The 18363-nt window shown below is 27.2% G+C and overlaps 1 protein-coding gene across 1 annotated transcript; it reads right to left on the bottom strand.

The window, feature by feature from the left end:
- Nucleotides 1-10448: 10448 nt before the first annotated feature.
- Nucleotides 10449-11090, bottom strand: LOC126669934 (monothiol glutaredoxin-S10-like). The gene has a single exon (XM_050363579.2). The coding sequence runs from the start codon at nucleotides 10883-10885 to the stop codon at nucleotides 10577-10579; it is 309 nt and encodes a 102-aa protein (XP_050219536.1). The 5' UTR covers nucleotides 10886-11090; the 3' UTR covers nucleotides 10449-10576.
- Nucleotides 11091-18363: the final 7273 nt, after the last annotated feature.

Below are 18363 nucleotides of genomic sequence, written 5' to 3'. Positions count from 1 at the left end.
CTTAAAATTAATGAATAGTTTTGATTAATTAATATTTATCTAAATGATTTTGATAAGCATAAAATATATAAATCTAATTGATAAAATTAATTAATAACTCAAATTCCCATCTTTTCTCTGTCAGAAAAAGGAAATAGAAATGGTTAATTTTGCACTATAGAAAATCTGTTACGTATCCTTGTCCTATGACTATCAATTAGAGTAGGACAAAGATGAGTGATGCAAGAAGCATCTCTCTTAAAGAATCCTTTTCTTTTCCACCAGATATTTTCTTTTTAATTATCATTCTAACACAAATTATATTCAAGGGTAAATATAATTATTTCATTATCTATTATACTCGATCAGCTTATACCAAATAATTTTTTTTAATTTTCTTTAAGTTTGGTTCCAATTTAAATTATGCACATTAAATTTTAATTTTTAGTTAATACTTTACATAAAATTAAAAATTTGATATGATAATATTAAGTTTGAGTTGTATTATGATTGAATTTAAGCTTACATGTAAAACAATCATGCATGATTATATAAAGGCTTAATGGCGTACAAAATTACAAACTTTATTGCAAATTTAATATACACTTTCAATTTTGATAAATAAATACACAAATTTTTGATTTTTTGAAGTTTTAGCACCAATCAATTTTTCTTCAAAAAATAGAGAAAAATGACGTGTACACCGGAATTAACCATTGTTCCGGCGTCTACATAGCATTTTTCACGGAAAACTGATCGGTGCTAAAATTGCAAAAAATTTAAAGGTGGGTATTAATTTGCCAAAATTATGAATTTATGTTAAATTTGCAAAACATGTTAAAATTTGTGATTTTTTACGATATTACGCCTTATATAAACCTGCCTTAATTCTGTTAAAATCCAGTACATAATGGGATATAATTATCACTAATAAAATTTCCATGTTAATATCAAATAAGTATTTTATTATTTAAAAAATTTAATTATTAAATGGGTTCAATATTGTTCTTAATTTCTTATAATAGTCTGTAGCTATGGTTGGTTTGCTAACCCTTCAAGCTTGCTTCTCCAACTGACAAATTCAGCTCCAAGGAATTGGTAAGAGAGTGCACTCTTACTTTATCTTCTTAATATCGTATTTATAGAAGAATTGAAATTAGAAAATGTAAGGACTATTAAAAAATTTATTAGCGAAATTTGACAACGGTCACCACCACCCGACAAACCCTTTAAAAAAAGACTTAATCAATCACCAAAAAAAAAACACCTTTTAGCCCCTTTTCAAATGCACCCTGACGTTATAATTTTGTCAGTTGCACCTAAATTCGCATCTTTGGTTTTCAATTCTACCCTCAAGTACTAAATTAATCTCTTTTTCATTTGAAAAAAAAAAGTTAAAATAAGTCATCCATTTTTAACTTTTTATGTGAAAAAGAGTTCAAACGAGTACTTTATAAGGGTTTTTATGAATTTTTTCCGAGTGAAAAAAGTCCAATTTGATTTTGAGGGTGGAATTGAAACCCAAAGGTGCGAATTAGGGTGCAACTGACAAAATTGCAACGTCAGGGTGCAACTGAAAAGGGGCTAAAAGGTGAGGGTTTTTTTGGTGATTAAGCCTTAAAAAAAGCATGATCACTTAAAACCTTCCACTTTTAACCCCTTTTATAAATATACCCCGACATAGGAATTTCTCCAATTTTACCTTAATTTTTCCTTTTATGTTTCAATTGTACCCTAAAACATTAAATTGACCTCTTTTCACTTGAAAAAATATTTAAAATAATTCTTTATTTTTAGCCTATATTAATTATACCCTAATATTATTAATAATATAAAAAGTAAAAGATTATTTTAAATTTTTTTATGTGTGATAAGAGGTCAATTTAATGCCTTAGAGTACAATTGAAATATAAAAGGACAAATTAGGATAAAATTGGAGAAATTCCTACGTCAGAGTATATTTGCAAAAAGGATAAAGGTGGAGGGTTTTGAGTGATTAAGCCTTAAAAAAAGTATAACAAACCTTTCATAAAAAAAGACAACAAATCTTTCATATAAAAAGAACAGAAAACAATAGTAAACAACAATAAAATACTCCCTCCGTCCCACTCTAATTGACAAAATAACTATATTTCAATAACCAAGATAAGTTAATAAATGATATAGAAAATTATTTATATACCCTTCTATTGATAATGGAGCTAATTAATGCTATTAATATATATTAGTCAAATTTTCATTAAATACTCACCATTTTCCATAAAAGACATGGTTTTAAATGAGGGTAAAAATGAAAAATTAAAGAATAAAATTATAGTTATGTTAGTTTTGTCAATTAGAATGGGACACCAAAAACTCCATTTTTTGTCAATTAGAGTGGGACTGAGGGAGTAACTAATATAGCACATAAATTGTTTCATCTTCATTATTAAAAGGTCTTCAATTTATTTTTTACTCGGCTTTCGACGATAAATATTAATCCATCAAGAATAAAAATAAAAGGAAGTTGACTATTTATTAACTTTTATGTAATTAAAGCGAAATAGAAGAAAAAAAATGGCTACCGCCAACGGTAAAATCAAAGAAGGCGGCCTGAAAAAACAAGAAAAAATAAATTATTGGCGATTAGGGTTTCTTTTAGAAAGAAAAGAAGAGAGAGATAGAACTTCTTAATGACATTTTGTTTAGGTAGGGCTTCTTTCATATATTTTTTTTCTCATTTTTTTGAAACAGTTGCCCCCTCTTTCATTTTGTTCTCATTTCTCTCAAATCTTTCTCTTTCTTTCAGATCTACGAGTACAAAAAGCCACCACCGTTTAGATCTACAAGCACAACGTTCATCGCTGTTTTTATTCGTTGATCTCAACATCGTCGTCTTTATCTGATGGTTTCATTATCCTCGTTTTTCTTTTAATGGTTTTATCGTCGTTTTTTTTTGGTGATTTCATCGTCATCAACTTTCTTCCAGTGATTTCATGTTGCCGTTTTATTTCCGGCGGTTTCATATCGTCGTCGTCTTTCTTCCGCCTTTTTAGATTTTAATTTTGTGATTGTTTAGATTATTTTAATATTTTTTTACGATTACTTAATTTTTTTATACAAATTATTTTAAATCGCTTGTTTGTATAATTGTTTTCTTGTTCATAAAATTGTTGTTTTTTTATATAATTGTTCTCTTATTTTTTATGTTATCGATTTCGTACACAATAAATTATTTTTATATTGTTTTGATTCAACTAATTTCGTAGACAATGAATTAATTTATATTTTTATAGTGTTTTTTTTATGAGTCTTTATCTCATGTATTGGTTGTGTCATGTTATATTTACAATAAGTCAATATGCATTTGCGATAGAAATTTTTTTAATTATTTTTTAATTTTTTATTATCAATTTTTCCACATGACTAACGCATCGTTAGTTTGGTATGCTAATGACATGGTGCAACGGTTACGTGCAATAATTTTTCGTTTTCTTATACTCTAATTTATATTTTTTTACCCTAAAAAAATTAACATTGAGGTAGAGGAGTATCGATAGAGTGCTATGTTTTTCATTGTTGTAATGTTGCGTCCTCTTCTGCTAAACCATACACGTTTCCTGCAATTTCCTAACAGTCTTTTCTAATGGCCCACTTGACATGTAGGCATATTAGGGCTCCCATTAGACACATACGTGTCATGGCTTATGTGATATTGACGACCTTTACGCTTTAAGATTTTTTTTCTCTAAATTTTCATTTTTATTATATTAGTCCAAAATTATAGAAATTTGTTGTATGGCAACTGATATTCTCATCCAATCATTTAAATACTTCGATCGAATAAATATATTTAACAAAAAGAAAGAGAAGAATTCGAAGAATTATTTTTGATTAAAAGTTAATTTATTGAAGTGAATATGTACACTGATTTATATCTTATAGACTTATAACATGAAACTATATATTGATAATCTTATCCTAATAATTTTTTTTCGAATTCTTTTACAAATACATGTCAAAACTGTAGATTTATAGAAAATGGGGCACATCTAAACTACTTCATGCATTAATATTCGGTCTATTATATGTATATAAATAGAGTTTTATTTTTATTTTTTAACTTTTTAATATGAAATATAAAATGAAGAGTAAATTTCTTTAACACTGCCGCCATTTATCACAATAATTTATTCTAAAATTAAACGATGTGATTTTATAATTTTACTAGTAGAATAATTAAAGTACTTATTAGAACATATTCCATAAAAATCATTTTTATGATCAATAATTTAATTATAGTTTATTAAGTTTTAAATAGTTTATTTAGCTGCGAATAAGCAGCTTTTTTATCCATAATAAATTTTATTTATTGGAATTTAAATTTAAAAATCACAATGTTTTTTTCTTAAATAAAGTTGATAAAAATATAAATTACATAAATATTAGAAATGTTTGAATACTTTGCTAAAATAAAAGCCTTCCTATATAAATACGGATAATTTTTTATGTAGACTCAATCTATTACGTCAAACGTGGATTAAACCAATTATATCATAATACCTTATTAAAATGAGGTATTTTTATAATTTTGTTTGTTATTTACATACACTTTTAAATAATAATATTATAAAAACACCTTCATTTTAATGAGGTGTTATAATATAATTAGTTTAGTTCATGGATGATGTAATGCATTGAATTTATCTAAGAATTTCTATAAATATGTAGCATTATGCTTTGGCGTAGTAATTGCCTTTATCCTTAAAACGAGCAGGGATTACGTGGTCCACCGGAAGATTAATTGACCACCGTCAATGTTATTGAAATTATCCACGTGGCAAACTAGCTTTAGTCAACAACTGTTGACCAACTGATTTTTTAGCCCTTAACTTTAATTTGAGCCGACCTATGAAGATTATTGGTTCTTAACAGAGTAATATATTGAGGTGATTATCATAATATTAAAAATAAGGCGCTTATCTTTTGTTTTTGACTGAAAATCGATAATCTCTTTTTTTTTTATAAATGAAAAATCATCACCTTTCCATCCATTTTGTGTATATTTTATATTTTTCTCGAATAAATTGCTCTGTTGTGGAGATTTCAGTGTGAATTCAGACTCTTATTTTTTTAGTTTGTATATTTGGTGTGCATAAATTCATGGAATTTTTTGCAAATTTGATTATCTGTTCCAATTATTGGTAATTCTAGTTTTATAAAATTCTTTTTGATTTTTTTAAAATTCTTATGTTGTCTTGAGCTTATTTTATTGTAGATTTATAAAGATTTTTGCAATTTTATTTATGACGTTTCAACTGCATATTTTTTCAAATTTCAAATTTATATTCTCCAGAGGAGTTATTTAATTTATTATTTTAAAAGTTTATAAAATAGAACTGCGGTCAAATTACTTATAATTATAGCATATGTTGTTTTTTTCTTTATTAAATCTATGTATTTATCCTGCATCTTATAATAGAACTGTTTTTATTTTCAAGTTAATTATAATGCTATTTATGTTGATCTAAAAAAGACTATTATTATCTTAAGTTATCGTATATTGGAATGCAATAGATTCCAACTAATAGGGGATGGGCAAAAAACTTGTTTAACCGATTAATCGAACCGAAACCGTAAAATTGAACCGGAAAATATGGTTAATCGGTTTAAGAGTTTAGGTTTAGCTTTTGATTTTTAATTTTTATGGTTAATGGTTTAGGTTTTGGAGTTTTAAAAACCGCGGTTAATCGGTTAACCGGTTTATAAATAATATATATTTTTATAAATTATATATATTATATTGAAAAAACTTTATTTTTATTAATAAAATATTTACTTAATTAAAATAGGAATATATTATAAAATTTATAATTTAAAAATTAAATAGAATGGAAATTAAAGTTTAATTATTAGACCATATTTAAAATTTTATCTTTTTTGTATCTAATTTTTTTAATGGTTACAGGGTTAAAGCCGCAAAATCGACAAAACGGAACCGTTTTAAATGGTTAACCGATATAATGGTTAACCGATATAATGGTTAACCGTTTAAAATTTTAGATTAAGGTTTTTAATTTTAAAAACCGTACTATTATGGACCGGTTTACAAATTATCCTCGTGAACCGGTTAACAAGTCCATGTCCACCCCTACCAATTAGGATATTACAAAAATCAAATCGGATTGAGATGATAAGTTCAGTTTGGTAAGTATGAAAATATTATATCTTAGATAATTGATTTTTACGGTATTTAAATTTAAATTTTATTTTATCTAATTATTAAACTATATTTGTTTTTGATATTATATTTTAGTTTTTTTAACAAGAAATTTTCTGACAAAAGATGGTTACGTGACAGCCGGATTTTATTTATGTTTTACGAAAAAACTTGCCATATTTGGCTTAGCAATTTTTTCCAAAATGATTATGCATATGTGATTACTTTTTAAGGTAAAACTAGCAACAATCCATTGCTATATATCCGGCCGTTATGTATTTATCTTGTCGAAAATATTTATTTAAAATAAAATTAAAATTTAATAATTAAATAAAAATAATAGTTAAAATTCGGTTAGCAAAATAAAATAAAACAAAAGTTATCTTCAGGATGTATTATCCATGTTCGATCACTATGTCATCATCTCTTGTATGCAGCGGCGGATCTAGGGGGGTCGGCCAACAATTCTTGCCATAAAAATTTTAAAAATAAAGATTTTTGGGGTGGTGTTTTAGTAGGGGCGGTCACAACTTCCCCTACATGTGTTAGGAGCGATTTTTTGCCTGTAGAGACGGTTAAAACCCTTTATACATTTACATCGTATTTACAAATGCTTGGTTCTTGTAAATAGTCGAACTCAAAATTTTGACCCTTTTAAATTGGAGTCTTGATTTCGCCACTGGTCATATGTCTTATTCGACTTCACTATAAAATAAATATTATTGAAAAAAAAATTTCTTAGGGCAATCTGATCCAAAATTTATCCCAAGTTTCATGTGTTTTTGCTCCTATTCAGAGTTTAACATATAATACTTTATCATATTAATATTTTTTTAAAGGTGGTTAATTCGCTATTTCTTATCTGTATGACTTCGCCATCGTTTTTCATTTATGATATAGATCGGTAATCAATAAAATGAAACATATCTTTTTATAATTTCAATTTGATTTATTTGCATCTTCAAAATCTACCGATTGCCCGCACGGATTTGGTCTAGTGGTTTAAAACTCAGCCATCTGGGCGCCAAAGGTCGCGGGTCCAAACCCCGGCTACGCCCTTTCTTAATATGGAGTATTTAAGGTTGGGTTGCTGGCCATTACATCCCGAAATTACCAGGTATGTTGGCTTGCGGGCGGTTCACATCCCGGGATTTAACAATGATATTGAGTTCGGCTCAGTAGAATGAGTCCTCGTCACAAAAAAAAACCTACCGATTCTTGTATCCTCAGTTCAATAACAAAATCGATCGACACACACCCCTAATTTCAATAACTAAAGGTACAATCCGCATGTTTTTATGTTCACGGCCAACAACATTTTATTTTCAATTTATAATAAAAATATGGGTAATTGATCCTGAAGATCACTGAACTTTCGAGTTTTTTCATTTCAGTCACTAAACTATTTTTTTTTCATTTTGATCACTGAACTTTCATTTTTTTTCATTTTGGTATTTTCAGGGTCAAAAATGCTTAGGTGGCAGCCGGAATTAATTTTTTTTAACCTGAAAACTTGCCATATATGCATTATTTGATCGAAAAATTCATTTTCAAAGTAAAATTATGTATGTATGATAAATTTTCAAAGTAAAATTTATAAAATCCGGTTGTCACATGTCAATTTCCGGCTGCCACCTAAGCATTTTTGGTCTGAAATACCAAAATGAAAAAAAAATGAAAGTTCAATGACCAAAATGAAAAGAAAAACAATTTAATGACTGAAATGAAAAAACTCGAAAGTTCAATGATGGTCAGGATCAATTACCCATAAAAATATAGATTGAACTTTATATTAATATTAAACTTTATAAATATAAATACAACTATGATAGATCTCTAAAAGGAACCTTTATACAAATAAAAATTAAAAATTAATCTATTTTTAAAATATATATAAATTTTGAAAAAGGACATTTTTATATAAAAAATAAATAGAAGAAGCATATAGAATGTATAATCTTCACTATAGTCAGTGGGGCAAAAGTAACTGAGTTTGGGCTGAAATGGGCCATTTATTTGGGCCTAATGGACATGAATTGGCAACCCATCCACTACTCAACTAAAATATTTTAGTATAATGTTTTAATTTGTTTTGTGGTAATTTAATTCATACACACTCATTTGAAATAATACACTAAATCTATATTTATAGTTTACATGGCTGTCTTATCATTTTTAATTTCGTTAGTTTTTACCAATTTTCTCTTAACTGAGCAACACTAGAATTTGAAATAAGTTCTCAAAAGACCGAGCAAATGCTAACTCGGAATAAAGCAAAACTAAGATTCAAATAAAAGGTAATTGAAGATGAAACAAAATTAAAACCGAGTAAGGTACATTTCAATATCGAACAAGAATTTCATATCCGATCAAGCGGACGAAAACCACGAGAATCTTTTTAAAAAATAAATTCATGCATTACACGCACCATGAATTGATGAGAAGAATATGGAAATATATTAATTTTATGAAAAAGTGAAATAAATCGGATGGGTGATTAAACAAGATGAATATTTGGTTATGTGTAACTTTATGTAGGGAAGGGAACAACTCCTCTACGCCACCAAAAGTTGAGGTATCGCTCTCTATTTTAGCATCTCATGCTTACTCCACAATCACATCACACCCACAAACTCTCCTACGCTCCTAGTCCTACCCATATTGTATTTTCAAAGTGTTAATTTGTTACTAATTAATATTAATTTTAATTAATTTATCAATTAATCCACTAAATTAATTATTTAAATTATTGCCTGACTAATTTTTATAATACAGATGATCCTCTAATAATTAATATACATGGTGGATTAATTTTTTATTAATTATTAAAATTATTAATTTATTAGATTTATATAAAAAATTATAAAATGTATAAAATATATTTTAAAGCATTTACGTTCGTAGACCTAATATTAATATTATATTATAAAAATATCAATTGTATATACTTCACAATCACTCAATCTAAAAGAAATAGTTTCGTATTCAGTTTAAAAAAATCAAATTGATAGTGAAATAAAAAATAATTATCAAGAAACTGTATTCATGAAGTAAAATAATTTTTAACATATTTTTGTACTAAAAATACTTCACTTGTTTTTATTTGTTCATCTAATAATTTCTCTTAAAATGTTCTCAAACGAACAAAAAATTATAATTATATGGTATCTTAGTTTTTACCTTATGAATGAAGGGTAGTATTACCCCAAATAAATTGTAAATTGTTATATATTTCTTTAAAAAATCTCTCTAATAATTAATATTCTTATAGAATATATTTTATATTTTATTAATTATTAAATAATATAATTATTAATTATCCGACGTGGAATGAAGTTGGTTCTCTTAATTTTTTATTAATTATTAAAATTATTAATTTATTAAATATTAACTATTAAAAGATCTTCTATAATGCATATTATCATACCAATGTTATGGCACCTACATTTATATTTTTTTACTAAACAATTAATCAATATTCCAAATTATAAAAAATTAATAGTCCATCTTTGGGTTGTCATTGTTAAAAAACTGGTGTTACATTTACCTCTATCTTTTTTTTCTTTCTAAAAGAGGTCCATTTGATCTAAAGAATAAATATTGGATTAGAATTTCCTCAAATTCATGAATTTGAGGGGGTCATGAGTTTATTATAAAATAAACGGTATCAATTAATTTAATTAAAATTACAATTTTATCATCCGAAATTGATATATCAAATTGGAAGAGTACCATGTGTACACTATACGTACGTAGTGATTAGCCGCATTAAACTCAAATGATCAGGTTGCATTAAATTGTAAAAAATTAAAAAGGCCATGATAATATTATAAAAACTAAAAATATAAGGATTAATTGCAAATGCATACACGAACTTTACCCTAATTTGCAATCACAACATAAACTTTGAAACTTGACAATATCAGTAACTAACTTTCAATTTTTGGCAAATTGGTATACCGACCAATCACGCAACGACACATGGCGGTTATTACAATGTCCACGTTAGTGTTTTTCGTGTTTGGTGTATCGATTTGCCAAAAGTGTAAAGTTGGTTACTAACATTGTCAAGTTTCAAAGTTTATGTTGTAATTGCAAATTAGGGTAAAATTCGTGCATGAATTTGCAATTAACCCAAAATATAATGATTAAATTGTAAATTTTGCTAAAAGTCAACCATATTTTTAATATTTAACCTCTTCATTTATAGTTAATTGTTAGTGACTTAGTTCAATGGCCACACATGACACAAAAATGAAAAAGACTTATCAAAACAAAAGTGTGTATATATTTTTGCTACAATATAAATATATCGAGTCTATAGATTATTTTCCATAAGAGTACTAATATACTTAATATGTATAAGAAAAAGAAAAAAAGTAAACATATTGGTACAGGCTAAAGCCATAAAGCTCCAGCTTCCTTAAGCAATTTCTTCAAGGAGCCATTAAGATGAAGAGTCATGACAGTATTAGCAGAGCCAACAAATTTGCCTCCGATGAAAACCGCAGGGACCGAAGGGTTCCCTCCGATCCTCAAAAGAGCCCATTCCATTTCTTTACCTCTTGAATCTTCATCTAGCTCGTAAATTGCAGGGCTAACTCCTTGTTCGTAGAACAATCTCTTTATTGCATGGCACATGCAGCACGAACTCTTGCTGAATATCACCACCGCTTTTTGCGACGCCAACTTCGCTACGCGATCCATTTATATATGTCGAAAAATTAATATTTTTTCCGCTTTCAAATTGTGGAATTTATTAGCAATGTTATTGTTTGAAAATGTAGTTATTAGATGATTAAAGATTGGTGTAAAATGAAAAAAATGCTGATTTGTATGTGAAGTAGTTTATGTTTGAGATGTGATGGCTTGGATATAGAAATGTTGTGATCTTTATATATAGAGAAAATATGAGACAAGTAGGGTATAGGGAAGGTGGTGAGTTGAATTTATATTATTTTTGTTTTTTGTTTTTTGTTTTATGCAATTGTTTAATACAATGCAACAACTAAAAAGAAAAGTTGAAATTCGTTTAGATATTAGGATTTGATGCCTTATCTTATTTTCATTTTTTTATTTTTATCCTTTTTGGTTTTATTAGATCAGCTAATTAATATGCTGAAAATTGACATTGTTATGATGGTGACATTGTTATAATAAATTAATGTATATGTAATTAAGCTAGTTGTGGGCCAAGAATCTATATATATGGATAACCCTAAATGCTGCCGAAAGTTATATTAAAAAGAAGGAAATTAACTTTCCATTTTTATTTATGCAATGTACGGCACTCTTGCTTTTGTGGACAGACATAGTGATGGTGGAGTAGTGGAACATGTGGACTTGAATTTATGTATGTAATAACCACGTAATGTATAAGTTTTTGGTTGGTAGGTTTGATAAGGTTTGTGTTAGTAATGAAATCGGAAAATAAAAAATGAAGAATGAAATAAAGGTTGACCACCGAAGAAGAATGAGGCGAATAGAATGATTAAAAAATTTATTAAAATAATACTCCATAATATTTGTCGCATTTGAGAATTTTTTTTGGTCTATAATATTTGTCACATTAGAGTTTTAAGAAAGTATTAATTGCTATTTTTCCAAAATTATCCCTAACGATAAATACTGTGTAAGGTTAAAAGAACTAGTCAAATATAAAATAAGTGGTAATTAATATGGACAATTTAGTAAAACTATACACAGATCAAGACATATTTATTATTTTTTTAATCTATGTGAAATAGCCAAATGCGACAAATATTATGGACCGGAGGGAGTAATTTTTAGCACTACAATCGTACTAGACCATTCGTATAATAATCAAATAAACATTTATATTTTTAAGATATTTAATATTTATCTAATTACCATCGTTAAGTATTTTAATATTATTAATTTATTGCATAAATAATAAACACAATTATCAATTTGATAATTATTTTTTAAAAGAATTTATTGTTTAAATATTTTTTTAATTAATTTTAATGTATTTTTTAATTTTAACACAAATTTAAAATTTTGACAATGTTGGATTCAATTTTTGAATTTTTATAATTCAATTTTTGAATTTTTATAATTCAAAACATCAACAATTTTCATCACAAATAAATGTTAAGACAACATAACAATACTTATTTCGGTGTTTATATCAACATTTTTTGATATAAAACTACTCGATATTTTTTTAAATAATAATTTATATATTAAATTAAAAATTTATATTGAATATCGGTAGAAAAGTTGAATCCACAATCTGATAAAATAATGTTCAATGTTTATAATATTTGAACTATATCTTATAATAATGCCAATTTAAAATTATAAGATACTGTATTCTAATATTTATAAATTTCAATTTTGGATAAAGATAATAAAGTTAATATTTGAGGAAGAGACACGATGCAATAGCATATATACTTCTTGCGTCATTATTCTTACAAAATCTGTTATAGCATATATGTACGTGTTGAATTGCTGATTACCATGGTCGGTTACTGATTATTAAATTATTATAAGGTTTATTTTATTTTATTTTTGTTTCTTTTTATTATACTAATCATGGTATGTTTTGATGTTTTTTAATAATTAAAAAGGAAAGAATTTGTGAAAAAATTCACATTTTTATGATATATATAATTGTTTATTGCTTCTACTATTTCATCTATATCTTGTTGGTCTCGTGCACCTTAATAATAAAAAGGATTATTTTCCAAATACCTGTTTTAGGTGTTAACTCATCTTTTCCTCTTATCCTATGTTACCTAATAAGCTAACGTATTTACTAAAAATACCCATCTTATCTTATTTTAGATTAAATATTTACATAGCAATTTTTTCCCTCTCTCTCTTTTCTCTCTCTTTTTCTCTTTTCTCTTTTCTTTTTTTCTTTTTCATTTGATTTTCAATTTATCTCCTCCGATTATTTTTCCATTCGTCTTTTCCGTTCGTCTTTCCGGTCGCGCTTCCGTTCGTCTACTTCCGATGGATTTCTCGTCGTTTCTGGTCGTTTTTCCGTTCGTCTTTTCTGTTCGCGCTAGTCCGTTTATCTCTTCCGTTCGCGCTATGGATTTCTCGATTCGTTTTTAGATTTGTGTAATTTTATAGGTTTTTTGTAATGATTTAAATATTTTGTAAATAAATTATTGTATATCTATCATTTTTTATTTATAAAATTGTTCTATTATTCATATAATTATTTATTTTGTCTTCTCTTATTTATAGATTTGTTTATTACTACTGATTTTGTAAAGAAAAAAATTGATTTATGATGTATTTGTAGTAATTTTATAATATATTTACGTTTTAGTATATTTTTGATGTATTTATAATATATTTCTGCCGTTTTTAGTATATTTATGGTGCATTTACAGTGTTTATGGTGTATTTGCAGTGTTTCATGGTATAAACCACAAAAAACACTACAAAATGCGATAAACACACTACTTATACACTATATATACACTACTTATACACTGATCTTACACTATATAAACACCATAAACACACTATATATACACTACTGTTATATTATAAAAAATAAAAAAAAATCCAAAAAAAATCTATAAACAATAAAAATTAACACTATATATACACTAATCTTACACTATATAAAAACACTGCCGGTCGGTTTGGTCGGCCGAACCGAAAAAACCGAAAACCGAAGAAAGGTATTTTTGAAATTAAAAAAATAAAAAGGTATTTTTCGTAAATAATAAAAGGTAAAAAAAATCAAAACTTGACAGATAAAGATGTAAATAAGTTAGCAAAATATGTATTTCAGAAAATTACCACTAATAAAAAACTAGTTTTTTTTTTAAATCAAAAAAACTAGTTAATTGAAGGTTAGTTATATTTATTATAGTTGATTTAAAACCTATTCTTGCCTTCAGAAAATTGAGAAATATTTAAATGTAGGACATGTTTGGGTTTGCTGTTTGTATTTTTTTATATTTTGTGAATTAACTATATTTGATTGTTTTTTTTTTAACTAAATTATCAAACACCTCTACTCAGAAGAGGAATTATCTGGAAGGGTGAGGGAGTCACCTAATGGTTCAAGAGTCTTAAAAAAGATACAAATTTCTTTTTTTAATAAAATACATATCGTTCTTTATATTAATTTAAAATAAAAAATAATATGGGAAAACTCTTTCAATTTTGATTTATATATCTACTCTTCTTTCAAAATTTAATTTAATTTCTCCCCCGCCTCTAGTCTAATATGAAACCATGCTATCAAAAAACATATTAAAGTTTACAAATATATTTTGATAATTCATTTCAATTCTATCATTTTTTTAATCAATTTAATTATCTTGATTTTCGATTGAATTTTTATGCTAACCCATTGGTTAGTAAAATTCGATTTCAAGAACTTTTGATGAATTTATTGTTCAATGAATCAATGGGGATTGTTAATTTTAATAGGATTGCATAAAAAAGATTTGATATACTCTTCAGGAGACTATTATTTGAGAATTGTGGCAGTCTCGAAATAGAAGGATGTTCGAAATAAAGAATCAAATGAACTAGATTTCGTTCAGAACTATTTGGTTAGGATTGGTTTATTTATAAATAGGGTTTAATCACCAAAAAAACCCCACCTTTTAGTCCATTTTTAAATGCACCCCGACGTTACAATTTTATCAGCTGCACCCTAACTCTTATCTTTTGTTTTCAATTTCACCCTCAAGTACTAAATTGATCGTTAGAAAAAGTTATAATAAGTCATCCATTTTTAACTTTTTATGGGAAAACAAGTTTAAACGAGTACTTTATAAGGATTTTTATAAATTTTTTTCGAGTGAAAAAGAATCCATTTTGATTTTGAGGGTGGAATTAAAACTCAAAGGTGCGAATTAGGGTGCAATTGACAAAATTGCAACGTCAGAATGCAACTGAAAAAGGGCTAAAAGATGAGGGTTATTTTGATAATTAAGACTTATAAATATTATAATCTTAACTTTTCTTATTCTAGTATCAATTTTCTCAGCCCAGATTGTTTTTTTGTTAAACTCATTTCCATAATTTCCTTTTACAAAATTGTATCTTTTACGTGCGTAAACTCTTCGAGTGGTGGAGTTTTTAGTCACTTTCTATGGCTTTTTTTATAAAATTTACATTCATCAATTTTCATTTTTTTTCCCTAATTGTGGAGCTAAAAAGAAGAAAATTTGAAGCTCACCATAAAAAAATTAATATGGTATTGAAATAGAAGTTTGACACTATTGTATTAGTTGATTAATTTTTTTATATATATAATTTTAACAAAGTTATTAAATATCTATAAATAATAAATCTTTTGGATAAATTTATAAAAAGTCAAAAAAGTTATTTTCTTGGCAACATTTTATTAATTGGATTGGCCCAATCTCTTAAAAAAAAACTTCACGTTTTAGCCTTTTTTTGATTCTAAATAATGTAGAAAAAATATTAATTTTACCCTATTTTTTATTGCAATGGATTTGGAAGGAGTTCTTCCGTCTCAGATCCAATTCTATGTTTGATAATTGTCTCGTTTGCTCAGAGGAAAAAACAAGTTTTCACATTATTTTGCATTATAACTTTGTTTGGAAATTTTGGTCTATTTTATTTTCCAAGTGCAATGTTAGTTGGGTTACTCCGGGGACACTAGATGATTTCTTCACTTAGGGAAGCTATTTTTGGTTTTATGGAGTTTTAACACTTATGGAAGACTAGAAACAAACGGATATTCGAAGAGGAGTCACCAAATGTTATTTCTCTGATTTTCTTGACTGTTTGTAAAGCAGCTTAGTTCCACGCACAACCATGGTTTTTCATACAACACTGGCAATGACGTTTTTAGAAGTGTTGAGTTTTTTTTTTGTAATTTTCATTAGTTTTATATCCTGTATTTGACTTCTTTTTTCCATCCATTTTTGTGAATGAGCTATTTATCAGTTATCCCAAATATTATAACCTTAAACATTAAATTGATTTTTTTTCATTTAGAAATAATTCAAAAAAGTCTTTCATATTTGACATATATTATAAAAAGTCTTAATTTAATGTTATAATTAATAAAAACCATTATTTCCAACCAATTCAAATAATAACAATAATAATATTTTTCATTTAACTTTATTTTTAATGTTATTAATTGTTTTTTAGCGTTTCCAACACTAAAACCGCCTCCAACCACGACTCTTCCGACACCAAAACCGCCCATCACCGACCCTAATCAGTTCGTCGTCCAGATAGGAAAACGACCTGAATTCGTCTTTTTCGTAGAAGACAAACCTAAATTTGGGTTCGTCTTTCATGGAAAAGACGATCTGTTTCTTCTTTTCCATGATGAAGGCGGAGTTAGTTCGTCTTCCACGGAGAAGACGAATCAGTTTTGGGTCAGAGGTGAGTAGTATTTGGGTCGGAAGACGGCGGCAGCGTGGCTGGGGTAGTTTTAGTGCTAAAAATGCTAAAAATTAACTAATAGCATTAATAAAGAAATTATTTTTATTTGTGCAGAAAAATGGTTTTTTTGTGTTATTTGTAACACTAACGGCTTTTTATAGTAGTGTTACATATGGAGGATTTTTATTGAATCTTTTGCAAATAAAAAAAGGTCAATGTAATGTTTTAAGCTAATCGAAAGCTGAATATGCAAAATAGGGTAAAAATGGTGTTTTTTTAACGTCGGGCTATAATCAAAAAGGGGCTAAAAATTGAGGGTCTTTAAGTGATTAAACCAATTGGATTCTTCAACTTTTTTATTTATATTTATAAATATAATTATGATGACTTGCAATATTAACGGATTAGACTGTCAAAATTATTTAAAGATATTAGTATCAATTTGGTTACAATTATTGATAAATAAATTCATTTTACTTATAATTCATTCATCAACTGAATATTAGTGTACACTAACCTGAGAATTTCTCCTAACCTAAATGAAAAATTTCACGATCTAGATGGATATCAAGTGAAGTTTTTTGTAGGCATGTCCAAATAGGCAAAGAAGAATAATTAAGGATCATGATCTTTTCATGTCGTACAATCATAATTTCTTAAAGATCATAAATATTCGTCAACTGTATAAATTGCAAACTATATAGATTTCGGATAATGGAGACAGTCATCACTTCCATTTCAAAAGCATATAGTATTATCTTTGGATCAAATTGATTGAATTACAGCTTCAATAATTGAGTTTGTAGATAAGATTATATGCAAATTAGAGTTCAAATTCCCATATCCAGCTTGTAAATAGCCTTAATATTGATTGAGTTATCCGATCGAGCATATATGGATAAAATTGACGCATAGGAATCCAAACCCAGGAATATATAGAAAATAAACCTTACACAAATTTTCAAGAACAAGATAAAGCCAAATAAAAACCATTCTCAATACATCCATGCACGTACGTGCTTAACATGGACATACACATACACCTCGTTTTCCACTAAATTTATCCTAATTAGTAAAGCATCAAACACAGCAAATATATATAATATATTATACTTGAAAATGTAAATAAAAGATATATATGGATGATCACAAACGAATATGAATTTGCTTTTAAAGAATGGACGGGACATGGGAGTAAGTATTCTTTGTGTTTCCGTATCTGACAGGGTACGTATAATTTAATTTCTTCTTTATCATGGGATCGTTTTATCAAAAGTTGACATTCTTTTTTGCCTGACCTCTCTACTTGCTTTGCATATCTTATCACCTTAAGATGCTGCTGCAATACCTAAATATATTCATACATGCACCAGCACCAGCACCACTGCTCGCACTGCGGCCAAGTAACCCCAAAAATACGGCCCTTGACCCTCGTCATGAGCCACTTATATATCTTCATATGATCCAGTTGGTATGTATATACCTCAATTTGATGGTTTTATATGTAGGTTTTGTATATGTTTTTGTAAGTGGATCGAAATCTGTGGCTTGAGAATAACGTATCAGCTGCAAAGTGTATGTATAGATAAAACAAGGATTCCAATTCGTCATAAAGTGGAAATTAAAATAAAGATTGAAATTAACTTAATGTGGATTTTTCTAGATTTACATTATATGACATCAATGTAGAATTTTCAAGAAAATACCATCTGATGTTTTTTTATATTTATGGATAAGCAAAGACATTTTCATGGGTAAGTGAGGCCAAGCCCCAGTGGCTAGGTTCTCCGACCGCATTTCAGAGTTCGCGA

This window comes from Mercurialis annua, linkage group LG2 (genome assembly GCF_937616625.2).
Source record: "Mercurialis annua linkage group LG2, ddMerAnnu1.2, whole genome shotgun sequence".
NCBI lineage: Eukaryota > Viridiplantae > Streptophyta > Magnoliopsida > Malpighiales > Euphorbiaceae > Mercurialis > Mercurialis annua.
Note: the sequence above shows the minus strand (reverse complement) of the source record. Positions and strands in the feature narration are given on the sequence as shown.

Bases quoted from the DNA above. Each gene is read 5' to 3' on its own strand.
- LOC126669934 (XM_050363579.2), bottom strand. From the start codon at position 10,885: ATGGATCGCGTAGCGAAGTTGGCGTCGCAAAAAGCGGTGGTGATATTC.